Source organism: Artibeus jamaicensis, unplaced genomic scaffold, assembly GCF_021234435.1.
Source record: "Artibeus jamaicensis isolate MK-2021 breed Jamaican fruit bat unplaced genomic scaffold, CSHL_Jam_final scaffold_2693, whole genome shotgun sequence".
NCBI lineage: Eukaryota > Metazoa > Chordata > Mammalia > Chiroptera > Phyllostomidae > Artibeus > Artibeus jamaicensis.
In genome coordinates, this window is record NW_026522033.1 from 239,743 (window position 1) to 267,689 (window position 27,947).

General features: G+C 56.9%; 2 protein-coding genes across 8 annotated transcripts; both read right to left on the minus strand.

Annotated features, from left to right (window-relative positions):
- Window positions 1-450: 450 nt before the first annotated feature.
- On the minus strand, window positions 451-13,329 carry LOC119060072 (leukocyte-associated immunoglobulin-like receptor 2). Of its 3 annotated transcripts, none has more exons than XM_053656711.1 (5): window positions 13,196-13,329; window positions 4,565-4,600; window positions 2,915-3,238; window positions 1,478-1,534; window positions 451-1,338 (listed from the first exon to the last, which is right to left on the minus strand). In XM_053656711.1, the coding sequence occupies exons 1-5, from the start codon at window positions 13,227-13,229 to the stop codon at window positions 1,172-1,174; spliced, it is 618 nt and encodes a 205-aa protein (XP_053512686.1). In that variant the 5' UTR covers window positions 13,230-13,329; the 3' UTR covers window positions 451-1,171. The 3 variants fall into 3 exon arrangements, with proteins under 3 accessions (XP_053512686.1, XP_053512687.1, XP_053512685.1); XM_053656712.1 differs by lacking the exon at window positions 13,196-13,329 and adding an exon at window positions 5,010-5,139 and having other exon boundaries at window positions 1,478-1,495; XM_053656710.1 differs by lacking the exon at window positions 13,196-13,329 and adding an exon at window positions 5,010-5,139.
- Window positions 13,330-17,494: 4,165 nt separating this feature from the next.
- Window positions 17,495-27,380, minus strand: LOC119048085 (leukocyte-associated immunoglobulin-like receptor 1). 5 transcript variants are annotated; one of them, XM_053656700.1, is made up of 11 exons: window positions 26,505-27,380; window positions 25,468-25,647; window positions 25,203-25,348; window positions 24,761-24,796; window positions 23,127-23,450; window positions 19,737-19,940; window positions 19,335-19,445; window positions 19,197-19,239; window positions 19,072-19,109; window positions 18,822-18,880; window positions 17,495-18,247 (listed from the first exon to the last, which is right to left on the minus strand). In XM_053656700.1, exons 3-11 carry the CDS (start codon window positions 25,234-25,236, stop codon window positions 18,101-18,103), a joined length of 996 nt encoding a protein of 331 aa, XP_053512675.1. In that variant the 5' UTR covers window positions 25,237-25,348; window positions 25,468-25,647; window positions 26,505-27,380; the 3' UTR covers window positions 17,495-18,100. The 5 variants fall into 5 exon arrangements, with proteins under 5 accessions (XP_053512675.1, XP_053512674.1, XP_053512673.1 ...); XM_053656701.1 differs by lacking the exon at window positions 26,505-27,380 and having other exon boundaries at window positions 17,496-18,247; window positions 19,737-19,787; window positions 19,899-19,940; window positions 25,468-25,680; XM_053656699.1 differs by lacking the exon at window positions 25,468-25,647.
- Window positions 27,381-27,947: the final 567 nt, after the last annotated feature.

Consider the following 27,947-nt stretch of genomic DNA (forward strand, 5'->3'; position numbering starts at 1 on the left):
GGGAGTCAGAACGGGCTGACCTTGAGGTGTGTGCAGCAGCCTTCTCTCCTGGAGGCTCCGGGGAGCGACCCTCCCTTGTCTTCCAGCGTCTAGAGACCCCGTGTTCTGTGACTCTGGCCCCTGCCCCCCATGTTTTCAAAGTCAGTGGGTCCTTCTCAGGAGGTGTCTCTGGGACCTTGTCTGCTTCCTCCTCCACCTCTGAGGAGCCTGTGATGCCCTTGACCTTTGTGAGTCACGCTGTCCTGGGGGCACAGGGACAAGTGTCCACGTCCCTACTCTCACCTCCCTGCCCCTGAACCCGGACTGGGGCTGCTGGGTGGGTGGAGGTTCCCTGTCGAGTTCTGAGGAACGGCCTGCAGATCCGCTCAGAGCCTGCACCACTTTGTGTCCCCACCAGGGGGCGCAGGGGCTCCCGTTCCTCCACAGCCTTGCACACTTGCTATTTTTACATTAGTACGTTTAATTATTCTTCAGTTACAGTGGACTACAGTGTACTGTTCCAAGTGTACAGCACAGGGGTTAGACATTTACATACCTTAGGAAGTGACCCCCGCCCCCAGTGAGTCTAGTGCCCACCATTTAAAAATAATTTCAGCCAGAGTCGTCCTGAGGAGTCTGCAGTGATACCTCACTGTGGTTTTTCGGCTGAGTCCCTTCCCTGGACTTTAGATCCAAGTCAGGTGGGAAGTGAGGATTCAGATGCAGGAGGCAGACACCACTCCAGGAACATAGGTGGGTGGGCCGGGGCCCAGAACAGGCACAGTCCCACAGGTGACAGGTGTGGGTGAGACAAAAGTCTTGAGCAGCATGTGCCTGGTCCCCAGAGAGCAGGTGAGAAGGCAGGGCTCCAGGAGAGGAAGAGGGGGGCAGAGGCTGCAGATACCTGGGGCCTGTCTGAGACCCAGGAGAGAAGGGAGGAGACCCGGGCAGCAGTGGGGCTGGGCTGTGAGTGGGGTGAGTGTCTGACTCAGAGCCAAACCCTGGGGAAGGAGACGGACCACACAGGAGGCAGGTCCCTGCTGCTCCTGCCACTTCCCAGGACAGAGTCCCAGGCACGGGGCAGCCTCACCTGGAGCATTGTCAAATTCACAGAATGGACATGATTCTGGGTCTCTTGGGCTCCATTGGGAGCCTGGGGCCTTGGGCAAGGACCCTCCTGGGGGTTTGGAGTCTAATTTCTCTGGCAGGAGCTCAGTTGTGTCCACTCCTGTGGTCTGTGTGGCCACCTGTGCCGGCTGTGCGCAGCCTCTGCCAGAATCCCCACCAGGATCAGCAACACCACGCCAGCCAGGCCCATGCAGACATAGTTCCCCACCGTGTAATTCTGGGAGGAGGGGGCTGGAAACACAGGACAGGGAGTCACTGAGAGGTGGACAAGAATCAGCCAATCCCAGGGCCTGAGAGGCAGGAGCTCCTCCTTTATTGGGCAGGCCCATCCCTTCCAGCACTGCCCTGGACATGCTCCCAGGTGCCTTACCCGTCTGGGAGACTGGTCCTGTGGGTGGGGGGGTGACTTCAGAGGCTGTTCCTGGGACTGAGAAAGCACCCGTGTTTGTCTCCTGCACAGACCCTCCCTTCCCTGGGAGCACCCAGCCCCTGCCCTCCCCACCTCCAGGCCCCTGGGTCCGCACCCCCAGGCGTCACTACCAGTCACCACAGCACCCAGTGCAGGGCTCAGTGCAAACTCAGACTTGCTCAGGGATCCAGGGTGAGTCTCCCCTCCCGGATCTCACACCCCCAGGCTGAAGAGGCCTCTGACTCTAGAGAATGCAAAGTGTCCCTGCCTGCAGAGGGTCCACCCCCCAGGAGAGAAGCAGGACCCCTCCCCACTGCCAGTCTACTGCCCACTCCCCAGCAGAGCCCCCAGAGAGGAGGCCCCAGGCTGAGGTCCCCACTCCCCAGCCCAGGAGGGGCTCCTGTGAGGGGGCAGGAGAAGCCCTGAGCCTGGGTCCCTCCTGGGCCCGTCCCTCTCAGCCTGGCCCTGCAGCTCCCACAGTATCCACACCTGGCCTCTTTCTCTGCCCCTCTCAGTACAGAGGATGCCCCCTGGACTCTCAGGAATCGGGTCAGGCACCTTAGGAGACTGGGATGGAATTCTCTGCTTCCAAGTTTCTGAGAAGCTGGACACCACCCAGAATGACACACCATCCCTGATACATCACATGAAGCAGGTGCTCCCTGGTCCAGACACACACAGGGTGGGTGGGACCCACCTCACCTGGACACAGGGTCAAGGAGTCCTGAGGGCTAACCCCACCTATCAGGGTCACTGTGTCCCCCACAGGCCCCCAGGACAGTGAGGGGTCACAGGTCAGGATACACTGGACCTGCCACTAACCAGGGGAGTCTGAGTCACAGCAGCACAGAGAGCTAAGGGAGAGACAGTTCCAGGTTGTGAAGGAAGAATTCCTCCCTCCTGGTCACCATCCCTGAGCTGGTCACTTAGACTCTGACTGCAGGACCTCTCGGAGGCTGACCACACAGACTGGAAGGACAGCCTCATCCCAGAGGTCCACCAAAGCACTGTCCATACCTGGTCATGGGCCCCATGAACCCCGTGACTTGCCCAGGGGTGGATGGACCACCCACACGGGACATGCTGCCTGAGGCCCCACTGACTCTGCCCAAGTGAACAAAATCAGCTGGAAACCATTCTGAGTGAAAGGACCAATGATCCCTTAAAGGGGGTCTGTCCCTGGAAGTTCACACTCTCCAACCCTGCAAGACAGCTCAGTGTCCAGACCACTATGGTGTCCAGATAGGATCAAGTTTGCAGGACCATGAACCAGGTGAGAAGGACAAGGGACAGGAGTGCAGAGGGGGAGGGGAGACACAGGGCTGGGGGCCAGAGGGGAGCAGGGAGCCTGGGACAGAGGACAGGGCTGGGGACAGGGTGCAGGGACCTGGGGCAAACCTGAGAAAAGAGTGGAGACATCCTCCTCTGTCACCTTCAGCTCCAGGATCTCACTGGGATCAGACCAGCTGGGCCCTTTGTTATAGAGGCAGCGATAACTCCCCGCAGTGTCCCCACTCACAGCCTTGATGTGGAATGTGGCCTGTGCCCAGTGAAGACCACGCTGAGACACGTTTGTCTGATCTGGGAGGACTTTTCTGACATTCTCATCCACCAAACGGAACAGCTCAGCCCAGGCAGGGCCCAGGCACACAATGGTCACAGGCTGTCCCCGGCGGATCACAGGGCCTGGCTCAGACCTGATGGAGGGTTTGGGCAAGACCCCTGGGAGGAAGCAGAGCAGATCTCAGGGTCTCTCTGGAGGAAGTCACCACATTCACAGTCCCTGTTTTCTGGATTCCCTTCCATGTTTTCAGCAAACGTGCAGAGTTGTGCAACCATCTCCACAAGCCAGTTCAGAACCTCCCACCATCCTTTCCCCAAACACCACCCCCACAACCACTCCAGTGACTGTGAAGCCTCATCACTGCAGAGTGACCCCCCTGACACAGGACCCTGTGACATGAGTCTTGTCACATGTCGGGCTGTTCTCAGGGTGACACTGGAGTGAGGTGAAGAGGAGTCAGTCACCTCTCTCTGCCCACGACCACTTTCTAGGGGACGAGGAAGGGGCAGAGGGTGAGGGTGATGGGTCACATGTGGGGACAGAGAAGCAGGTGTCTGAGATGTGGCAGTGACCTGGGCCAGGACTGAAGCACAGCTGGGTGGCACTGTGGGGACCAAGGCGGGCTGCAGAGCTCCCCTGAAAGCCAGGGAGGTAGAGCTCCACCCAGATTGGTCACATGACCCCAGTGGGTGGGAATTCCCGTCTCCAGGGCCGTTCTCTGAGCAGCACTCAGCTCTGTTCCCACTGCATCCTCTACCTTCCTCGCAGCCTGTTCCCATTTCTAGTACTGAGGGTCCTGAAGCCCCATGTGTGCCATGTGGCTGGGAGGGGGGAGGAGAGGGCTCTTATCCCTGAAAAGAAACATGGCACCCAGGTCTCACAAGCTTGATAAAGGCAGACGCTGACCAAGGTTCCCCTCTGGTTCCCTGGGTCAGCCCCTCACTCATCCTTTCATCCACATCCCAGTTCCTCTCCATCTACAGAGGCGCCCCATCTGCCTCTGACCCCACAAACACGAGACTCACACACACAGTCACCTGCCTCCTTGACTGGAAGGAAGAGGGAGCACAGAGGCCGATGAAGGGGTCGTGCACAGCCACGCACGGTGGGTGACAGGCACCCCCGGAGTGTGAGAGTCTCGGGGCAGATCACTGACCACTGACCTCCTCTGAGAGTCACAGGGAGGGGCACTGAGCTGAGACCCCAAGTGACAACTGCCAAGCCCAGTGAGAGGGGATGTCAGCCAGGGAGGGGACGGGGTGAAGCCAGTAGGACAACAGTGTTTGAGGAAGTGGAAGGAAAGGTGGCAGCTCCGCAGATCAGTGGGTCAGACAGCGTAGGAACAGACCCATCCAGACACAGACAGAAGGGCCTGGGTGCCATCGAGGCTGAAGAAAAGCCATCAGAGCACTCGAAGGAATGTTAATACTTTGCCAGAAAACACAACATATATAAAAGCAATTGAGTTTAAAAGGTAGACTTACTGTTCTGCATGTGGACGGTCTGGCCCAGGCAGAGCACTGGAAGAGAAGCTACTGTAAGACAAACACCCAGTACCTGGCCTCCCCCCCGGGGCTGAAGTCAGGGGCCCAGATGGAGGCCGGGCTCAGCCCCTGAGAGTGTCCAGCTCCCTCCTCAGCTTCACCTCTGAGCACAGCCCTTCTTCTTGCTCTGAGTTTCAGTGAAGCCCCAGTCCCCTCTCCCAAACAGGTCCTCAGTCTGAACCTGTCCCACTCCCAGGTACCTAATTCTGGGACCCAGCCTTCCATGGGTAGACTTGGGTTGTTGGAGCCAGAGCTGAAGGATCAGACTCTCAGGAGGGACCAGGAGTTTCCTGGGCTGGAGTCAGAACTCAAAAGGAATGAAGACACCTCCCCAGGTTATCAACCCATTTGTCCCAGGATGGTATCCCTTCATTCCAGCTCTCACCGAGGACCAGGAGGGAGCTGGGACGGAGGCCCATGGCCAGCCCTGCAGCCTGCACCGTCTGGAAGCTGGAGAGTGGAGGACAGAGCCTGCAGCTGGTGCAGTGGCCAGGGAGTGTGGGGTCAGTGGTGTTCCCGAGTTTGCTACATCAATGTCCTCATGCAAAGAGGAAGGGCTAATTCCAGACCTTCCTCAGTCAGGGTTGGGTATGTCATGTGTGAGAAACTGACAGAGACTGGTGGGTGCTGCCCCCAGCGAGGCAGATGGCCCCCATGTGCGGGGCTCACCCAGCAGCAACGGGGTCACTAGGTGGCCTGTCTGCAGGACCCCAGAGCTCTCTCTAGGGAATGACCTTCTTCCTGAGGCTTCAGTCTCAGCTTCATGGTGACCTCAGGGTCCCCTGAGGTTAAAGACCAGCTACTATTTAGGTCAGCAAGTGGGGCCAGGACTTGTACTTTGGCAATGTCCTCTCTTTCTGTTTGTTCGTGGTTTTTTTATTTTAAGATTTTATTTATTTTTAGAGAGAAAGATACAGGAGGAGAGAGGGAAACATCGATGTGTGACAGAAACACGAATCATTTGCCTACTACATGCCCCCAAACGGGGACCCAGCCTTCAAGTCTAGCATGTGCCCTAACCAGGAATCAAACCGGAGATGCTCTGGTTTGTGGGAAGACACCCATCTCACTGAGCTACACCAGTCAGGGCCTCCCTGGTTTTCCCACGGATGGAGCAGATGGACCAGGACATGAGGAAGTGTCCAGACAATTCCCACATCCTCCCCAACAACTCATTCTGCCCCCTTGGCAGCCCTGCCCCATGGCAAACCTGTGCTTTCTGTCCTCACTGAGCATGAAAAGCAAGGGGAGATCTATAAACGTGTATTTATACCCATCATCCCTCCAGTTCCTGGGTGATTTTTTGCTAAAGTAAATGTTTTTAATTTAACAAGATGCAGAAGGTCACTGTTATGCAGAGATCCTGGGACTGGTTTGGGGAAGGGGAAGTGATGAGTGATGTCCACTTTTCTCCCCTTTAGTTGGGGGATGGCCCCCAGCTGCTTCCTGTTTCTTCCCGGCATCTGTCCTCTTGGGGAGGGAGTCTGGAGGCTGAGCTCCAACACTGTTCTTAAAGGACTAAAGCAGCATTGGGAGTTCAAGCAGTCGTGAGGCGTGTGGTTTTTTTGTTTTCTGAGAAGCTGCTGGTTCTCCCATCCCATTGCAGCCAACGCTGCCTTTATGGAAACGTGAGGAGGGAAGAGGCTCTGAAATCACACCCCATGTGGTGTCCTGGATCTGGGGACTGTCTGGGCTGCATTCCGTGTGGCAGGAGAGAACCATGCTGGGCCTGAGGCCTCTCCTGACATTCACGGGCCCCAGGTTCACTGTGTCTCCTAGAACTTCCTGCACCCACTTTGGAGACAAAGAGCCCTTAGCAGCCCGCTCCTGAGTGCTGGGGAGGGGAGGGGGGGATGCTGGACGGCCTCTGTTCTCTAAATGATGCCCAGATAACAGCACTGTGGTGAGCCTAGTGTTTAAGGCAGAAAGGCCGCAACTTGTCCAGAGCAGGTGTGGGGATGACCTGTGATGGGTCCTGACACTATGGAAAACAGTACGGAGGATCCTCGAAAAGTTAAAAATGTAGACCAATCATAGCATGCAGCAATGTACTTCTTGGTGTACATCCAAAGGAAATGAAAGCAGGATACTCAACAGATAAAACTACTGCCATGTTTATTGCAGCATTATTCACCATAGCCATGTTAAGTAGTCAGCCTAAGTGCCCATCAGTGGATCAAGAAGATACACATGGCCCTGTCTGGTGTGGCTCAGGAGATTGGGTGCCCGCCTGTGAAGCAAGAGGTCCCTGGTTCGATTCCCAATCAGGGCACAAGCCTGGGTTATACGCCAGGTCTCCAGTAGGGGGCGGTTTGAGAGGCAACCACAAATTGATGTTTCTTTCCTCTTTTTCTCTCTCCCTTCCACTGTCTAAAAATAAATAAATAAAATCTTTTAAAAGAGAAAGAGTAGGTAAAATAAGATTATGTGTCTATTTACCTGCTGTCTCACATTTCTTCCTTTTCATTCTGCAAACCAGAAACTAACAAAAATAGCCACTGACGATATGTAGGGGAACAAGAGGAAGGGGATAGAATCACCTGGTTATCTCTGAGTGCACCATTCTAGGTCGTTGTCGCTTCTGAAACCTGAAAATATTCTACATATGCAACACACAATTAAGATATAAAAGATGAAAAACACACTCTGACATGAATATAAACAAATAAAAACAAATACGAGCTTACTGATATTCACTCACCATGGTTACAGGGTAAAGCCAATAAATATAAAAAGGAAGTCTATGAATTTCTAAGGAATTAGGTTTTCGTAAAAGGGACACGGGAAGAACATAAATGAACCTGTACCCTCACCCCAGCTGGGAAACGCCTGTGTGGATGGACGCGGTGCATCCTCCCTGACACTAAGGGGTCCATACACAGCAGAACCGCAGCAGTCCTCAGTTCATGCAACCCCAGGTCACGCTTTCTAAATATTGTTCCCAGTGAAAGGGACCTAAGACCGTGGGGGCCCCTTGTCCAGGGCAGGAGCATAGATGGGCCTGGACTCCCTGTCCATCTACAAAGCTTGGCGACGGGGCCCAGCTAAGGAGAGTGAGGATGTCTCAGAAAGCACAGCCGGTGGGGGGGGGGGGAAGGACCTTCTGAGGACAGGTCTGGGGCATGAGCGGCAGCTCACAGGGAGGGGGCCCCAGCTCCCAGCAGGACACAGGCACCTTGCAGGCAGGGCGCCTGTCCTGGAGCAGCCCCCACCTCCCCGAGACTGGCTCAGACCCGAGCAGAGAGGGGGCGGCGCTTCCCTGGAGAAGAACAGCCCCAGGGGGAGCAGACGGAGCCGCCCCTCCCCGAGTGGGGTCTGTGCGGGGGAGGGGGGGAGGACTGGAGTGTCCATGCCCAGCCCTCTCTGCGGGAGACCAGGTGACTGGCCCTCCTCCTGTCCTAAGTCCTGGCCGCACCAGGACACAGCTGGGGTGCAGCACAGCCAAATATGGTGTCTCAGAATCAAGCTGCATCCCCCAGACGCCAGGGCCCACTGACTGCTGGGCTGGGCTTCCCACTCTGGAGGCCGAGTTGGGGAGAAGTGTCAGGGGCGAGGTCAGAGGCTTGTCAGAAACCTCTGCCCAAGTTTCCAGAAGCTCGGGGGCTTCCTAAGACCGCAGAGAGTCAGACACCAGGTTTCTGACGCCGCCCACACTGCTGTGACAACGCGCATCAGTGTGGTGGCTCACAGTCCTGGGATGTGTGATCTCCAGGTCCAGGAGGTACGGAGTCAGAACAGGCTGACCTTGAGGTGTGTGCAGCAGCCTTCTCTCCTGGAGGCTCCAGGGAGCGACCCTCCCTTGTCTTCCAGCGTCTAGAGAGCTCAAATTCTGTGACATGGGGCCCCTTCCCCACTTGTCTTCAAATCCAGTGGGTCCTTCTCAGAAGGTGACACTTGGACCCAGGGTCGGCTTCCTCCTCCACCTCTGAGGAGCCTGTGATGCCCTTGACCTTTGTGAGTCAAGCTGTCCTGGGGGCACAGGGACAAGTGTCCAGGTCCCTGCTCTCACCTCCCTGCCACTGAACCCGGACTGGGGCTGCTGGGTGGATGGAGGTTCCCTGTCGAGTTCTGAGGAACAGCCTGCAGACCCACTCAGAGGCTGCACCACTTTGCGTCCCCACCAGGGGGCGCAGGGGCTCCCGTTCCTCCACAGCCTTGCACACTTGCTGTTTTACATTAGTACGTTTAATTATTCTTCAGTTACAGTGGACACAGAGTACTATTCCAAGTGTACAGCACGGGGGTTAGACGTTTACATAACTTAGGAAGTTACCCACCCCCAGTAAGTCTAGTGCCCACCATTTAAAAATAATTTCAGCCACAGTCGTCCTGAGGAGTGTGCAGTGATATTCACTCTGGTTCTGTCTGGTGTCCATTTCCTGGACTTTAGATCCAAGTCGGGTAGGAAGTGAGGATTCAGATGCAGGAGGCAGACACAACTCCAGAGACAGAGGTGGGTGGGTGGGGGCCCAGAGCAGGTGCAGTCCCACAGGTGACAGGTGTGGGTGAGACCAAAGTCTTGAGCAGCACGTGCCTGGTCCCCAGAGAGCAGGTGAGAAGGCAGGGCTCCAGGAGAGGAAGAGGGGGGCAGAGGCTGCAGATACCTGGGGCCTGTCTGAGACCCAGGAGAGAAGGGAGGAGACCCGGGCAGCAGTGGGGCTGGGCTGTGAGTGGGGTGAGTGTCTGACTCAGAGCCAAACCCTGGGGAAGGAGACGGACCACACAGGAGGCAGGTCCCTGCTGCTCCTGCCACTTCCGAGGACAGAGTCCCAGGCACGGGGCAGCCTCACCTGGAGCACTGTCAAATTCACAGAATGGACATGATTCAGGGTCTCTGGGGCTCCAGTGTGAGTCTCAGGCTCTAGGGGAGGCCCCTCCTGGGGGTTTGGAGACTAATTTTTCTGGAAGGAGCTCACTTCTGTCCACCCCTGCGGTCCGTGGGGCCACCTGTGCCGGCTGCGCCCAGCCTCTGCCAGAATCCCCACCAGGATCAGCAACACCACGCCAGCCAGGCCAATGCGGACACAGTTCCCCACCGTGTAATTCTGGGAGGCGGGGGCTGGAAGCAGAGGACAGGGGGTCACTGAGAGGTGGACAAGAATCAGCCAATCCCAGGGCCTGAGAGGCAGGAGCTCCTCCTTTATTGGGCAGGCCCGTCCCTTCCAGCACTGCCCTGGACATGCTCCCAGGTGCCTTACCTGTCTGGGAGACTGGTCCTGTGGGTGGGGGGGTGACTTCAGGGGCTGTTCCTGGGACTGAGAAAGCACCAGTGTTTGTCTCCTGCACAGACCCTCCCTCCCCTGGGAGCACCCAGCCCCTGCCCCCCCACCTCCAGGCCCCTGAGTCCGCACCCCCAGGCTTCACTACCAGTCACCACAGCACCCAGTGCAGGGCCCAGTGCAAACTCAGACTTGCTCAGGGATCCAGGGTGAGTCTCCCCTCCCGGATCTCACACCCCCAGGCTGAACAGGCCTCTTCCTCTAGAGAATGCAAAGTGTCCCTGCCTGCAGAGGGTCCACCCCCCAGGAGAGAAGCAGGACCCCTCCCCACTGCCACCCCGCTGCCCCCTCCCCAGCAGAACCCCAAGGAGGGGTCCCCCAGGCTGAGGTCCCCACTCCCCAGCCCAGGAGGGGCTCCTGTGAGGGGGCAGGAGAAGCCCTGAGCCTGGGTCCCTCCTGGGCCCGTTCCTCTCAGCCTGGCCCTGCAGCTCCCACAGTGTCCACACCCCGCCTCTTTCTCTGCCCCTCTCAGTACAGAGGACACCCCCTGGACTCCCAGGAATGGGGACAGGGACATGTGAAGACAGCTGGATGGAATTCTCTGCTTCTATGTTTCTGAGAAGCTGGACACCCCTCAGATTGACCCACCATCCCTGATACATCAGGTGAAGCAGCTGCTCTTTGGTCCAGACACACACAGGGTGGGTGGGACCCACCTCACTTGGCCACTTGGCCAGGAGGTCCTGAGGGCTAACCCCACCTATCAGGGTCACCGTGTCCCCCACATGCCCCCAGGGCAGTGAGGGGTCACAGATCAGGATACTCTGAACCTGCCCACTGACCCAGGGGAGTCTGAGTCACAGCAGCATAGAGAGCAAAGGGAGAGACAGTTCCAGGTTGTGAAGGAAGAATTCCTCCCTCCTCGTCACCATTCCTAAGTGGGTCATTGAAACCCTGACTGCGGTACATCTCAGGAGCTGACCACACAGACTGGAAGGACAGCCTCATCCCAGAGGTCCTGAAACCACCTTCTAGCTCTGGTCAGGGACCCCGTGGACCACATGACTTGTGCAGTGGTGGATGGACCACCCGCAGGGGACACATTGCCTGTTGCCCCATGGAGTTTGTCCAAGTGAACAAAGTCATCTGAAAACCATTCTGAGTGAAAGGACCAAAGGTCCCTTGAAGGGGGTCTGTCCCTGGAAGTCCACTCCCCACCAAGTCTTGCAAGACAGCTCCCAGCCCACCCCATGCTGGGCCTCATTGTCCAGGCCACCTTGACGTCCAGATGGGAAAACGGTTCCAGGGACCTGAGTTCCAATGAAGAACAAGGGACAGGAGTGCAGGGGGGCAGGGGAGCCACAGGGCTGGGCGCCAGCGGGTGGGCAGGGAGATGGGACAGAGGACAGGGCTGGGGACAGGGTGCAGGGACCTGGGGCAAACCTGAGGGTGGAGGGAAGACATCCTCGTCTGTCACCTTCAGCTCCAGGACGTCACTGCGCTCAGACCAGTGGGGCCCTTTGCGATAGAGGCAGAAATAGCTCCCAGCAGTGCTTTCATTCATTGAGTCAATGTGGTATGTGGCCTCTGCCCAATGCAAATCCACATGAACCGTGCCTGTCTGATCCCAAAGGTCAGTTTTTCTGTTCTTCTCCTCCAGACGGAATGTGTCAACTGCAGCTGGGCCCCGGCACACGATGGTCACAGGCTGTCCCCGGCGGATCACAGGACCCGGCTCGGCCCTGATGGAGGGTTTGGGCAGGACCCCTGGGAGGATGCAGAGCAGATCTCAGGGTCCCTCAGGAGGAAGTCAGCAGTTATCACAGACCCCCATTTTCTGGGTTCACATCTTTCCTTTTAGCAAACTGGCAGAGTTGTCCAAGCATCCCCACCACCCAATTCAGAACCTCCCACCATCCTGTCCCCAAACACCACCCCCCACATCCACTCCAGTGACTGTGAGTCCTCATCACTGCAGAGTGATGCCCCTGACACAGGACCCTGAGTTCTGGTCACATGTTGGGCTTTTCTCAGGGTGACACGGGGCAGAGAGGGTCAGTGCAGGCTGAGACCTGGTCAGTGCTCCCAGCCAAAACCACTCTCTAGGGGACAGAGACTCTGAGAGGGGAGCAGAGGGTGAGGGTGATGGTTCAGGTGTGGGGACGAGGAGGCAGGAGTAAGAGAAGTGGGAGTGGCCTGGTCCAGGACTGAAGAGCAGCTGGGAGACACCGTGGGGACCAATGAGGGCTGCAGAGCTCCCCTGGAAGTCCAGGGTGGGTGGAGCTCCCCCCAGATCTGGTCACATGACCCCAGTGGGTGGGAATTCCTGTCTCCAGGGCCATCCTCTGAGCAGCACTCAGCTCTGTTCCCACTGCATTCTCTACCTTGCCACTTCATCCTAGTTCCTCTCTGTCTGTCTACAGAGGGGCCCCATGTGCCCCTGGCCCCACAAACACAAGACTAACACACAGGAAACTGCCTCCCTGTCTGGAGGGTCCAGGGAGCACAGAGGATGACGAAGGGATCGTGCAAACCGACAGCCACACGTGGTGACTCCCAGGTGAGTGTGGGAGTCTCGGGACAGGGACAAGGAGGGACAGCTGACCTGTCTGGGAGTCACAGGGAAGGGATAAAGAGCTGACAGCCACGGGTGAACCAGCCCAGTGAGAACACAGTGAGCCTGAGAGGAGGTCAGGTCCAGCGGGACCAGGGTGTGTGTGGAAGTGAAGGAAAGGCTGCCTCTCCCCAGATCAGCGGGTCACACAGCGTGAGGACAGACCCACCCAGACAGAGACAGGGGCCTGGGTCTCATCCGAGCTGAAGACGAGCCACCATAGCCCTCTAAGGAATATTTACACTTGGTCAGAACAAACAACATTCATGAAAAATGGAATTTAAAACTGTAGACTCACCCTCCTGCGTGTGGACGGTCTGGCTCAGGCAGAGCACTGGGAGAGAAGCTGTGGTGAGAAAAACGCCCAGCGCCCGGCCTCCCCCCGGGGCTGCAGTCAGGGGCCCTGATGGAGGCAGGACTCAGCCCCCGAGAGTGTCCAGCTCCCTCCTCAGCTTCACCTCTGAGCACAGCCCTTCTTCTTGCTCTGAGTTTCAACGACGCCCCAGTCCCCTCTCCCAAACAGGTCCTCAGTCTGAACCTGTGCCCACACCCAGGCCCCTGCTCTAGGACTCAACCTTCCATGCTCAGACGTGGGTCAGGACCAGAGCTGAGGGGTCTGACCCCCAGGAGGGTCCATGAGTCTCCTGGACTGCAGTCAGGACCCAGCAGGGATGCGGACGCCTCCCCAGGCTCCCACCCGCTCCGTCCGGGACTCTACCCCTCCAGTCCAGCACTCACCCAGGACCAGGAGGGGGCTGTCACGGGGGCCCATGGCCAGGCCTGCACCTGCCCCACCAGCAGGTAGAGGGTGAAGGGCGGAGCCTGCAGCCGGCACAGTGCTCAGGAAGTGTGGGGTCAGGGGTGTTCCGGGACTTGCTACATCCATGTCCTGCTGCAAAGGGGAAGCTCTCATGCACACGATCCTGAGTGCAGTCTGGGGACAACACGTGTGACGCTGGGAGAGACTGGAGCCCTGCTGGGTGCAGGAGGCTGTGCCCCTGCCCAGGGCCCAGGGAACAGCAGCAGGGCTGAGACCGGGCCCAGAACCCTGCTGGGGCTGCAGCAGAGGCCGCTGGCTGTGCCCACCAGGGCCGGGTGGAGACTGAGGCCCCAGATCTCAGGTGCTGTCTGTGCTTGGTGCTGGCAGAGGGGCTCACAGGTCCCCCTTGTCACCTAGACCTTCCTGCACCCACTCTGAGGACAGGAGACCTTAGAGGCCCTCTCGCAGGTGCTGGGGAGGGGAGGACGGGACACTGGATGGTCTCTATTCTCTAAATCACGCCGAGACGACAGAACTCTGGTGAGCCTTGGTGTGTGAGGCAGAGGGACACACCTGGTCCATAGCAGGTGTGGGGTTTGCCTGTGATGCTTCCTGACAGTCACTTTGACAGAGAGAAGGGGCATCTCCCTGCTCCCCTTTCTCATCAGGCCCCGTGAACGCACTAAACATCCCTGGTGCCCCGACAGCAAGCGCCCAGACTTCCCTTTTCCCTGGGCAGACAGACAGCTGCCGCACAAGCACCTCCCCCGACTCTCCCTCTGATGACCCACACCCGTGGCTCCTCTGTCCTCAGCTGCCAGTGCCACCTCCTGCCTGACCTGTCACCTCCCCACCCAGCCAGCCCCCTGATGGGTCAGCACTTGGGGGACCCCCCACCCCCACACACAGCAGGGCCCTCGCCAGCAGGGGGCTCTGGGACAGCCTCCTCTGAGGGAGGGGCTCTCACCTGGTAGCACTTCCTCCTCAGGACACACCACCCACTGTGGCTTTGGGGGCCCTGTTTCCTGTGTCCCCACAGTCCTGTCCCTGACCACAGGTGGCAGCAGTGGGGCTGCTTCTAAAGGAAACAGCGCTTCCTGCCTCTTCTTAGTGGCAGGACGAGACCATTGGCAGAAGGACAGGTGACTGTGTAAGGCAGCATCCGAAAGGGACGGTGCCTCCCAGACAAAATCCCAGACGCTCGGCCGCTGTTCCAAGGAAAGTATCCAGCTGGGGGGAAAACACCCACTTCCTTGCTCATTGTGTTGGGTGAATATCTTTAATACACGTTTGTCAACTGAAGACAAGAGAAACCAACCGTGTCCGGGGATAAGGGACTGGGACAGAGCAGGACAGGAGGTGGCAGGAGGTGGACGTGGCCACGGGACACACACTGACAAGGGACCTGATGTGGCTGCAATCCAGCCAGAAGTTGAGGGTTCCAGAGGGAAAGGAAAGTCACCAACATTGTCTCTACATTCACCTGGCGGACAGAACAGGTCAAAGGTGGCAGGGACTGTCCCCTGGGGACCCCAGTTGCTGCTGTGCATGGGGGGTGAGGGAGCTCAGATTGGGGAAAGGTCCCCAGCAGGGATGTGGGTACACGTGAGGACATGTGAGGACATGTGAGGACACGTGGAGGGAAACCAGCAAGGATCTGGGATGGAGGGACATGAGGAGGGACATGCGGAGAATCGAGGGTGACTGTGTTCCCTGGTCCTGACCAGTGACCCTCACTGAGAAAACGGGGGCAGACTGGTGAGGACTCAGGTGGGACTGGGTGAGAACCAGGGTCCAGTTTTGCATGTATTGGCTCTGAGGCGTCTGGAGACCAGGGCTGACGTCCGGGGGTGTTTGCAGCCATCAGGAGAGACTCGGGAGGGACATTCCTTGCCTGTAACCAGGGTTCAGTCCCTCCTGAAACCCACAGGACTCCAGTCAGAGCTGCCCCTGGGGTGGGAGGGATTCGAGGTATAAAAATGACTCCTCTCCTGGGGGTGGATGCCCAGCCCAGGCCGAGAGCAGGACAGGGAAAGGCCCAGGGTAAAAATGTCCAGTATTCAGTCCCCTTACCTGGGGGTCAAGGTCAGTGTGCAGCGGGGAAAGACTTTGCCTCCATGGTAACCCCCAAACCACCCCATCCACACGACTCCCGGGGGCAGCTTCCTCCCTCTGTAGTGGGTTTCACTCACCCTCCCGGGCACCTCCCACCCAGACATCCCACGGCCTTTCTCCATGGGACCCGCCCTTCCCAGGGTCACGGTCAGGTTAGGAGACTAGTCCCTCCCCTGGAGGCTCAGGCCCAGGTGCCCCGGAGTGGGCAGGGCCTGTGGAATGGCCCCTCTCCCAGGGCCCAGGAGGTCCTGGACCAGAGTCAGGACGGAGGAGGGGTCCGGACCCCACCCTGGATGCCACCCCTTTAGTCCCTGGGGTTCTGCCCCTGGGGTCCAACTCACCAAAGCCCAGCAGGGTGCTGGGATGGGGGACCCTCACCAGCCTGTCACTGTCTTCTCTGTGTTTATTGGCTTGGCTTCTGGTCCCACAGCCGGACCGTTCCCAACTACACACGTATGCAAACACTGTGGTTTCCCACATGCAGAAGGCGAACCATACAACTCTCCTGAGACCCTCATGTTATTACTTAGGGGGATACAGAGAGGAGAGTGTCACACTGGGGAAGGACACTCACTCTGCCCCCCACATGCTCCCCAGGGCAGGTGGCCACCTGCTCAGTCACGATGCCCCTGTCTCTGTGCCCCTCTGTGTCCTGTGACCCTGGGCTGTGCTCAGCACCCACCTGCAGCCCAGCTGGCTCGGGTCTTTCTGAACTAAAAGCCCCTCAGTCCACAGAAGCAAATGCACTACAGAGACAGTTACATTGTCCAAAGGTTGGTGTGCGAGGCTTCATGGAAGGTTCTGTTTGCAATGAACCACAGGGGTCGGGGTTCGATTTAACTGGACACTGTGGGCATCTCTGGGTCCATTTATGGCACAGATCACAGGCACTGTGTGGAGAGAAGGGGGACTCCTAGCCTCTGTCCCTCACAACATGGAGTCATATCATGATGACCTCAGGGGAAGGCCCAGCCCCATGAGGAGGAGACAGGGCAGAATCAGGAGCTGGAGGGAGAGACCTGAGATTCTCAGGGTCACAGGCCAGGGAGGGGCTGCTGGGCCACAGCACCAGGCAGCCTCCCAGGAAGAGCTGGGGTCATCGGGAAGGGACGTCCTCATTGTCCTGGCTCAGCCAGGTGAGCTCAGATGGAGACAGAGGAGGTGTCTGAGATGCTGGCTTGTGTGTCCTCCTGGATGGGATGGGGCTCAGCCCCTCCAAGAGCACAGACCTGCTGCTCTCCCCAGACCTGGAGCTCAACCCAGGGGTCACCCAGCCCTGTGGTCACTGCTGCTTATGGAGAAGAGCATCGGGCTCTGGGAGTGTGCCTTCCCCTCCAGACACCAAGGTCCCCTGTGGGTTATGATCCTGGGTCTCAGCGCCACCTACCCAGGGCGCCATGTTCCCGAGCCCCAGTCACCCAGCACCTCCAGGAAATAGAAGGTTCAGACCACGGGCTCTGCCCTGGGGAAGAACCCAGGAGGTGACCCTGTGGACTCAGGGCAGTGTGGCCACAGCAGTCAGCGTCCCTGTGTGCTGCAGGGAACCCGGCGTCTGTGGTCAGAATTACAGCACCGGCTCCCCTGGGTGTCCAGACTGCAGACGGCAGCTGGTGGGACTTGCAGGTGCTGTCACCTGTGAGCCTCTTCCTGTGGTGGATCCGTCCTTACACTCGTGTGTCTCTAGGTGACGTGTAAACCAGAACCTACTGGTTCTGTGTCCCTGTGGAACCCACACTAATGCACCAATAGATGGAAAGTAACAAAGAGATGGAAAGGCAGACACTCAATACACGATGGAACCCCAAGAAAATATAGATAAAAATGGAGAATTGGAAAGCAAATTCCTGGAGGAAAATTGACCCTGGGTAGAAAAGGCAGGTTAAAGATCAGTACAACTTAAAATCGAGGAGGAAGGCTGGACACCCACCCTCTCTGAGCCAGGACAGAAACCTCCTGCTTAGTGAGATGTTTTCCTCCCCTGAGGTCACAGGTAGCCGACCTTGGGCAACTTAGTGAGCATTTCAGTCCCTAGTTTTTAAAAAACAAGACAGAGGAAAGACCGCGGGTGCTATGGAGGGTTTGCCCCAGGAGTCAATATGCTAATGTTTCACAGAACTAAAGTAGCAACTGCACTCTTAAAAAACCTGGCTGAGTTTTGGTTGAACTTTTAAAATATTCTTTTAATATACAATAACATTTTAAATACCAGGACTGTACCAGGCATGCAACTTTCTTCTTTTTCCTATTAAAAAAAAAAAAAAAAGCTAAATTAATTCGAATGGGACGCTTGCGCCCCCTAGCGGTTCTCAGGGTAAATACTCCTTTAAACTTGATGGGGCAGCCACTTTGACTGCATAAACGGGGTCTGCAGACAGGAGCTGGGCCATATTAGCTGGGTGTCTGGAAACTGCTGTACATTAACTGTGTCTTGAAAGTGCTAGACAGCATTAGATGGGTCCCTGGAAACTGCTGCCAAACATTAGATGGGTCTCTGGAAACTGCCAGGTGCCAGTAGCTGGGTCTCTGGAAACAAGTGTTACAGGTGTGCTTCACCAAGCTGGTTCACTGTAGGAGGGGCCTCTTGGTTAATAAACCTCCTACATGTTGAGTAGGGGTCCCCGAAGTCCAGGTCTTGTCTCCAGGAGAAATGTGTCGATGCCTTTCAGGAAGGAGACAGACTAACAGGGGAGTCCTCCAAGTGGCCGCTACCGGCCTTTGCAAGAGTGGCGTCCTGCGTCTCGAGGGGCAGAGGCCAGGTGGTCCTGAGGTCAGTGTCTGGGGAGGGCTGCATACATGCTGGACTCGGCTGTGGGCTCCGTGGGTTGTGGGGACTCGGCTCGAGCTGCTCTCCGTGTGAGGGCCCGCTGGTCCAGCTCGGCATAGGTCACCTCCTGGGCGTCCCCTGCAGCAGGGCTCTGAGGGACAGACCCAGGCTAAGTGAGTGTGGCCCAGGCTGAGGGGTGGGGGCTGTGGGAAGGAAAGACTGGGCAGCCAGCCTCCCTGTGGCCCCTGTGATGCCACCTCCCGAATCTGCACTGGGTGGCCTCCTTCCACACAGAGGCAGAGCTGGTCTGTGTGACCCACAGACTATGGCACCAGTGAGGCCTGTGGCCTCCAAGGAGGGGCCACACACCACACTGTGGCTTCGGCCCATCCTCTCTGGGATCTCTCCCTCTGGGGAGGGGGGCTGCCGTGGAGGAGCCCACCTGCCTGCAGAGGAACTGAGGCCTCCCGCCCCCAGCCCTGGGGGGGTGCCCCCCACAAGTGGACACGCAGCCCCCGGGCAAGCCTTCAGCTGGGTGCAGCCCTGGTCTCTGCACAGCAACCTCATGAGGGTCCCTGAGCCAGCACCACCCAGCACATTCGATCTGCTTCCAAATCCTCACCCAGGATTTGGTGAGGTTTTGGAAGCACTGGGATGATTCTGTGAACCCGTTAAAGTGGGGGTGCCCTGCTACCCAGAAACCAGTGGCAAAGACAAGGACTCACTGGGCTGTGCATCTCCCTGTTTTCCTCGTCCACAAGGGCCTCCACTGTGGTGGCCACGTCTGGAGGGGAGAGAACAGTGGTCAGCTCCTGAGGGTAGACCTTTGAAGCCGAACATGCCTGAGAGTTCACAGGGTCAGAGTGCATACCCTCCTGCTCCACAACAGCCTATAATGTGCCCAGACACCCTCCCACCCTCCAGAATGGCACTGAATGCCCTTTTCCCAAGAGGCCCCCCTCCTTGTCCGTTTACCTGCTGGGCTCTCTGTGAGGTCAACTGTGGGGCTGAGCCTGAGGAGGAAGAACAGGTGAGCAAGGGGGGCACCTGCAGACAGAGAACTGGGAGGTGGTTCCCCGTGATCCCCAGGGAAGCCTCACCTCTCCTGGGGCCTTGGCTCCTCGCCCTTGCTGCTGGGGGGCCCTGAGGACAGTCAGGGGTGTGAATTAGGAGGGAGGCTGTCTTCCCAGAACCCCAAATACCTTCTCACCCGACCCCGCCCTGACCCTGAGACCTACCACGTTTTTTCTGATGCTGCCGGCGGACTAAGAGGAGGGCCAGGAGGAGGAGGCAAAGCAGAGAAGCCACACAGACCCCGACAAGGATATAAAGATGGTCCGTGGACAGGCCTGAGGGAGCAGGGAAAATGGAACCAAGGTGTCAGCAGCGTGCATTTGCTGAGCACCTACTGCATACCATGCCTGTGCTGGGTGCTGGGCATGTTCACACCCACACGGATAATCTCCCACGTGACCAGTAGTCCTGCCACACTGGGACCATCACCCTCATTTTACAAAACCGGGGCCCTGAGTGGGGACATCCTGTCACAGGAAGATGGCGGAGCTGGAATGTGAGGGACACAGACACCCATGGTTTCTCCCTCCCCCAAGAGGCAGGCTCCAGGTCCATGGCCGTCTGACCCCATCGCTCTCTGCTGGTCTCAGTGTCCGGGGAGTCTGTCTGCCTGTGTCCTAGGAGTGAGGCATCAGGAGGACGTGTGTCAAAGGCCAGAGCTGGGCCCAGGAGGCTCCGAGTGTCCCTGCCCCCCACCCAGGGGGCCTCCCTGGCTCCGGGACCCTCACCTGTTCCCCCCACTCCCGGTGCTGCTCTGCTGGTGGAACTTTCTGTGGGGATGGAAATACCATTTCAGTCCTATCCAAATTGGTACCACGCATGTTACTGAGTCCACTGATATTGAAGTTAAATAACCGTAAAAGCCACGCCCTCCACTGCACTAGCCACTTTGCAAGGGCACAGTGACCACTGCTGGCTACCGACGTGCTCACTGGATGAGGCAGGTACAATACCGCGTTCCCTTCTTGCAGGACGTGGGAGAGAGCCAAGCTGATGCCCTCATGTGGCCTTAAGCCCCGCAGCCAGCAGGCCAGTGGTTAGAGCCCAGGACAGGGTCTGAGCTTGGCGCATGCGCTCTCTCCCCCCTCGGTCCCTGTTACCTCCTCTGCGCATGCGCGCCATTACTCGAGTCCCAGGTGGTCAGACTGAGGAGTTTGGTCCAGGCCCAGGGACCAAACTGTCCCTTGTTCCCTCTGCTGGAACCGCGGCCCCGCCGCTGTCGGAGGCTGAGTCCTCACTATCCCTTTAATAAAGTAAAAAGCTTCACCTCCCTGAGCGTCCTTCCCTGGGCACCTGTGATGTTAGCGATCCAGGACTCACCTGCCGTTCTGCTCGCCGCAGCCTGAGCTTCCCTGGGTGACATTCACCTCGAATTAAATTCCTTGTGCATGAAGTGTACGTATCATGCATGTAATTGCATAAGGTGTTTATTTATAATGAATTACGTGATTGCAGTATAATGATAGTAAATGTAAATATGTATGAATTACGTGATTTAACTTGTATAGGTATCATGTAAATTATATAATTGTTTTAAAATAAATTATTTAAAAACTTATAGGGCATAAGTCATATATATCCATTTCACAAATTACACTTTATTGTATCATATATGGTCTATATGTGAAAATCTATATACGTTAATTTTAGTGATACATGAAAAATATATAATGCCTATGTGCATTTGTGATCATGTTAATGTGTGTTATATTAATTATATGACATATATTTACTATTCAATCTAAATATATGCACTGACATAAATTATAAATCTGAAACTTCACACTGTAAATTATGTTTGTATGTGCACATGTAGACACATCAATATAGGCCTTTCTTCTGCTCGTTCTAATTCTCCCCATTAGAACTGGACGGACAGGGACCCTTTCTCCTGATTCCCCGTGTGCATCGAGCCCGCCGCTAGGGGGCGTCTGCTGCAGACGTGGTGACAACGAAATATGTGCTCGAGGGTGGTAAGAGCTTGTCCCGCAGTCCCTGTCTCGCGGGAACAGAGTTCAGTGCCCGGCCCTGCATAATGACCTCCCTGTCCCCACAGCAGTGCTGTGCTCAGGATTCCCCCAGAGCGGAGTCTCTGCCTGTAGGTGACAAAAGTCGCTGTCCAGGTACAACCGTCAAGAGGTCGCTTTTCTCCTAGGGTCGGAGTTTGGAAGCTGAGAAGATCTCGGTCCCCATGCCCCCTGTCCTTCTGTCCTTCAGCCCTTCAGCCTTGCGAGGTAATAGGACTCTGCCCACAAGGGGGCGCTGCAGAGTTGTGGACAAACCCTGGGGCCTGGGTTGCGTCCACCCTGGGCTGCTTCTGCCTCTTCATGACCTTGTGTCTTTGGGCAAGAAATCTGAGCTTTGTTACTCCAGATTTTAAAAAGCGGGGGCTCTTAGAAGTCAGATAAGCACCACCGCCCCCACAACTGGCAGTTGTGGGCAGGAAATGCTGCCACAGAACCTGACACCCAGTTCGTCCATCCTGCCAGTGAAGTTGTCCCAGTCACAACGTTAGTGCCGCCCTGCCTGTGCCAGCCCTTTGCTGTGCTCTGCTCCTGAACTTGAACTTACTGGGGTGAAATTGGTCAATAACACCATACAGGTTCCAAGTGCACACCTCAGTGAAACATCATCTGCACAATGCATTGTGCACCCATCACCCAGAGGAAAGTCTCTTTTTGTCCCCAGCGACCTGGCCTTCTTGCCCTTCTTCCATGTCTCACACCCCCTTTCCCTCTGGCTGTCTGCAGGCTGTGGTCGTGTCTGCATATCAAATACATACATGTATATATGTGTATGTATGCATATATACACACAGATATGTGAGTTATTCCAATAATTCTTCACCTTGTTTACCCAGCCCCCAGCCCCCTCCCCCTGACAGCTGTCATTCTGTTCTGTGTGTCTGCGCTTCTGATTCTATCTCCTTTGTTACATCGTGTTGTTCACCAGACTCCACACAGAAGTGAGATCCTGTGGTGTTTGTCTTTCTCTGAGTCTCCAAGCCCAGGGCAGAGGGCTGGACCCCAGAGCAGTATCTCAGATCAGAGCCCCCCAAAATTCCTCCAGGCTGCGGTCTCTACTCACCAGCTGTGGGCGGGGGCTTTGTGGGTGTGAGGGGGGGTGGAGGTGACGACTCTGTGGGCTCCCGTGAGCAGAGCAGGAGAGGGTTGCTGCTCTGTGGGGGCTGCCTGGGGTCTGTCCCACTCAGCCTGGCCCCTCCCCACCCTGATCGTCACCCACAGGCCACATCAGTGCATCACTCAGTCCCAGATGAGCCCTCACATTCCTGAGAAATGGGGGCAGGAGTCAGGGGAGCCCCCTGCTCTGTTCTGCTGAGGGGAAGTGGTCACTCCCCTCACCTCCCACCACCAAGCTGCTCCTGACCCCAGAGTCAGCGTGGAGTTGCTCCTGTGAACCCCAGGGGCACATGGAGGGGTCAGAGTGTCCCTGATGGACTCTGAGTGCAGGACATCTCAGGCCCGAACACACTGGGGAGACACAGCTTCAACCCCCAAATTCTGCAAAGCAACACCCAGCCCTGCTCCTGGCCCCTGGGCCACATGAGTTTCCAAGAAGAATCAATCACGCATACAGGACACATTTCCTGGGGTCCCTCCGAGTCTGGCCCAGGAAAAAGGACAGTAAAACCCCATCCTGTGAGGTGTGACACCTGTCTCCTCAACAGGGGTCTGTCCCCACCTGACCTCTGGGCGTCCACTCCCCACCCAGCCCTGCAGGGGCAGCTCTGTGTCCACAAGAATGTGGGCTCAGTACTCCAGGCCGTCGTGGTGTCCAGATGGGACCAGGGCTCCTGGGCCCTGAGCTGGGGGTGAAGGACAAGGGACAGGAGTGCAGAGGGGCAGAGGAGCCACAGGGCTGGGGGTCAACAGGAGGGCAGGGAGCCTGGGACAGAGGACAGGGCTGGGGACAGGGTGCAGGGACCTGGGGCAAACCTGAGGGTGGAGTGGAGACGTCCTCGTCTGTCACCTTCAGCTCCAGGATGTCACTGCGCTCAGACCAGCTGGGCCTACTGACATAGCGACAGTAATAACTCCCCGCAGTGTCCTCACTCACAGCCTTGATGTGGAATGTGGCCTCTGCCCAGTGAGGACCACGCTGAGACACATTTGTCTGATCTGGAAGGACATTTCTGCCATTCTTGTCCTCCAGACGGAACAGCTCAGCCCCAGCTGGGCCCCGGCACACGATGGTCACAGGCTGTCCCCTACGGATCACAGGGCCTGGCTCGGCCCTGATGGAGGGTTTGGGCAGGAGACCTGGGAGGAAGCAGAGCAGATCTCAGGGTCTCTCTGGAGGAAGTCACCACATTCACAGTCCCTGTTTTCTGGGTTGACTTCCATGTTTTCAGCAAACGTGCAGAGTTGTGCAAACATCCCCACAACCCAGTTCAGAACCTCCCACCATCCTGTCCCCAAACACCAGCCCCCACAACCACTCCAGTGACTGTGAATCCTCATCACTGCAGAGTGACCCCCCTGACACGGGACCCTGTGACATGAGTCTTGTCACATGTCAGACTGTTCTCAGGGTGACACTGGAGTGAGGCGAAGAGGAGTCAGTCACCTCTCTCTGCTCACGATCACTTTCTAGGGGACAAGGAAGGGGCAGATGGTGAGAGTGATGGGTCACATGTGGGGACAGAGAAGCAGGTGTCTGAGATGTGGCAGTGACCTGGGCCGGGACTGAAGGGCAGCTGGGTGGCACTGTGGGGACCAAGGGGGGCTGCAGAGCTCCCCTGAAAGCCAGGGAGGTAGAGCTCCACCCAGATTGGTCACATGACCCCAGTGGGTGGGAATTGCTGTCTCCAGGGCCATCCTCTGAGCAGCACTCAGCTCTGTTCCCACTGCATCCTCTACCTTCCTCGCAGCCTGTTCCCATTTCTAGTACTGAGGGTCCTGAAGCCCCATGTGTGCCGTGTGGCTGGGAGGGGGGAGGAGAGGGCTCTTATCCCTGAAAAGAAACATGGCACCCAGGTCTCACAAGCTTGATAGAGGCAGACGCTGACCAAGGTTCCCCTCTGGTTCCCTGGGTCATCCACATCCCAGTTCCTCTCCATCTACAGAGGCGCCCCATCTGCCTCTGACCCCACAAACACGACACTCACACACACAGTCGCCTGCCTCCTTGACTGGAAGGAAGAGGGAGCACAGAAGCAGTTGAAGGGGTCGTGCAAACCCACAGCCACGCACGGTGGGTGACATGCACCCCGTGTGAGTGTGGGAGTCTCTGGGCCAACAGGGGACAACTGACCTTGTCTGGGAGACACAGGGGAAAGGGACTGAGCTGAAATACAAAGGCCACTTGTGAACCAGCCCAGCGAGAGGAGACATAAGCCTGGGAGGAGGTCAGGTGCAGCAGGACCAGGGTGTGTGTGGAAGTGAAGGAAAGGCTGCCTCTCCCCAGATCAGCGGGTCAGACAGCGTGAGGACAGACCCACCCAGACAGAGACAGGGGCCTGGGTCTCGTCCGAGGTGAAGACGAGCCACCAGAGGCCTCTAAGAAATATTAATACTTTGTCAGAAAACACAACATTCATGAAAAATAGAATTGAAAATGGTAGACTCACCCTCCTGCGTGTGGACGGTCTGGCCCAGGCAGAGCACTGGGAGAGAAGCTGTGGTGAGAAAAACGCCCCAGCGCCCGGCCTCCCCCGGGGGCTGCAGTCAGGGGCCCTGATGGAGGCAGGACTCAGCCCCCGAGAGTGTCCAGCTCCCTCCTCAGCTTCACCTCTGAGCACAGCCCTTCTTCTTGCTCTGAGTTTCAACGATGCCCCAGTCCCCTCTCCCAAACAGGTCCTCAGTCTGAACCTGTCCCCACACCCCAGGTCCCCTTTTCTGGGTCTCAACCTTCCATGGTCAGACTTGGGTCAGGGCCAGAGGTAGGGGTCAGACCCCCAGGAGGGACCGGGAGTCCCCTGAGCTTGAGTCAGGACTCAAAAGGGATGAAGACACCTCCCCTAGCTTCCACCCTTTTGTCCCAGGATGCTGTCCCTGCAATTCTGGACTCACCAAGGACTAAGAGGCAGGTGGGACTTGGACCCATGGCCAGCCCTGCAGCTGGCACCGTCCTGGAGCCAGGAGGTGGAGGACAGAGCTGCCACAGTGGAGAGGAAGCGTTGGTCAGGGGCCCATCCCGGGTTGTTGCATCAACATCTCTGTACAAAGGGGAAGAGCTGATTCCAGTCCTCTCCACGTTTCTCACTCATAAGACAGGGGAGGGCCTTGGCTTCCAAAACTATTTCCTCCCCCCAGGCTCTGATGAGGATGAACTCACGTCCAGAGGACCCCCTGGGTGTGGACCTCGCTTTAATCCCCGGCACAAGGCAGAGAGGCAAGGATTTGCACAACCAGCTGACATAAATTTCAGTTCCAGCTCCACACACGAGCCCGCTGTTCTTGCGCAAAGCGTTGCACCATTTCACACCAACGTGTCTTCACATTAAAAATGGGAAGCCTGAGACCCCCCCTCCAGGCATTTAGTGTTCAGCTGCGTGTTAAATTCCAGCAAGGGAGTCAGTGCAGTAAACATGCGCCCTTAACACCACCTTCCTTCCCATCTCCCCGCCCCCGTCCCGCCCCTGTCATGGCCCTGCAAACAGGAGAGGGCGGGCTGCCCCATCAGCAAATGCAAAACCCTAAAGGGATGGAGCCCCTTTAAACGCCTTACAGGAGAGAGGCTGCGGGAGCTGTTCTGGGGGAGGGAGGGCACGTGGGGCCCCCAGCTGGGTGCTGGGAGGAAGGGCAGAAGCAGGGCTGGGGAGGTGTTTGTGAGCCTCGCAGCTACAGTGGCAATTATACTGCATGTAAATGCCACAAATCATTACATTGTATACCTTCACCTTACACAGTGTTCCCTGTCAGCTCTATCTCGATTTTCAACAAAGGCGAGTCTGCATCAGAATACTTGGAATATCCCTGCTGCCCAGTCCTCCTCCTGGGGCTGGGATGGGGTCATGGCCCCCCGGGGACAGGCCCAGGTACTCGAGCTGGATTCTGGCCCTAGCTGCACCTTGCAGCCCAGGGTCTCGTCCTCACACACAGAGCAGCTGCTCAGATCCCCACGACCCCCCTGTTTCTGAGTGTGCCCAGCTGGCTCAGCCCAAACGGGAGTGTCTGCCATGGGGTCTGCAGGACAGAGCCTGATCCTAGAATGCCCAGGGGTCTCTGCTTCTTGGTGTTCCCAGGAGACCCAGATGCACAGCCCTTCCCAAGGCACCCACATTCTCCTGCTCCTCAGCCCCTTCACTCCTCCTGCTGGGAGGACCTTGGTGTCCAGCCCAGAAGGCAACCCAGGATTGCAGGTGGACTCACCCGCTTGCGTCCAAATCCTCAGGCCTCGATGGAACTTGGAAGGAAGACCTCCTGACCTTGATCCACCTTCACCTGAAGCCGAGGCTCTCAGGAACGTCACAGTGTTGTCTGGACTGTCAGCCTTGGCAGCCTGGCCTGGACTTGGGCTGGGGAGAAGCTCAGCTGCCCAAGGGTTCCCACCTGCAGCCCTGGGCTGTGGGAGGTTGTGTGTCCAGGAGAGGATTTCCCATCAGCATCTCCCCCTCCCTTCCTTCTCCGGACTCACTGAGACACAAGGTAATGAAAGTGGGGGGGTGAAGATGAAAAATAAAGAACAAACTGACAGTAACCAGAGGGGAGGGCGGAGAATGATAATGGGGGGGAAAGAAGGGGAAGGGCCAGCAAGGAACATGTAGAAAGGACCCATGGACAAAAGCGGGAAGGATTGAGGATGGGAAGTACCAGGGGGTGGAGTGGGGAAAAGTGGTGGGGGAGAAATAGAGATAACTGTAGTTGACCAACAATTAAAAGAAGCAAAGAATAAAGTACAAATTTTTAAAGATAACAGCAAGAAAAATGCCTCAGCCGCACCCGAAGCAGGGGCCAGTCCAAAGTTTCAAGTGCACAGGATGTGGGGGGCTGGGCTCCCCACCACAATTCAAACAGCAAACCACCCAGACAACGGGTGGTTGGTTTTCTCTCCACTCTGTGTAAGTAGGTCTCTGATCTTCCCCAGGTTGGGGCTGAGGAAGGCGCCCAGCCTCCTGGGCGTTGAGGCTGAGTGAGGCTCCCCTCGCCTCCTCCTGGGTCCCTGGACGGACAGCAGGGCGGCTCTGCCCACAGCCTCAGCTCCCGAACGGGACACCCTGGTCTCACCAAGGGCTGCACTCGTCTCACTGCTGACACTTCTGTGCCTTCCCTTCCTCCCCTCCAAGACCCCGTTACAGCACACAGCACCCCTCTGCCACCGAGACACGTCAGTGTGCGATTCTTGGGAAATGAAGACATTTACAACACACAACTTCCAACATTTATTCTGAGAATTCTGACTCAGCACCACTTATAAAGCCAGTGATTTTCCTACATGGAAGGCCAGGAGTTACTGGGTGAACCTTTGAGTTCCATTTGATAGCCATGCGTGATACTATTTCTTAACGGTTTATCTAAAATCCTCTTATCCTTTGGCCAAATGAGATTCTCTCTTTCTAGCCCCCATCTCTCTTTCTCTCTCTCTCATCATCATCATCACCTACCCAGCTTTCTATCATGTATTGATACCTCTCTTCTATGTCTACATCTGTGTATTAAAGTTCATCATGAGCTGTCATCTATCAGTTATCTATCTTATATTTATGTCTAAATATGCATGTCTCCTTTAAAAATCACCTGTGTATCATCCATCTATCTAGATGTTTGTCTCTCTCTGTGTCTCTTTATCCGCCCATCCATCCAAACATCCATCCA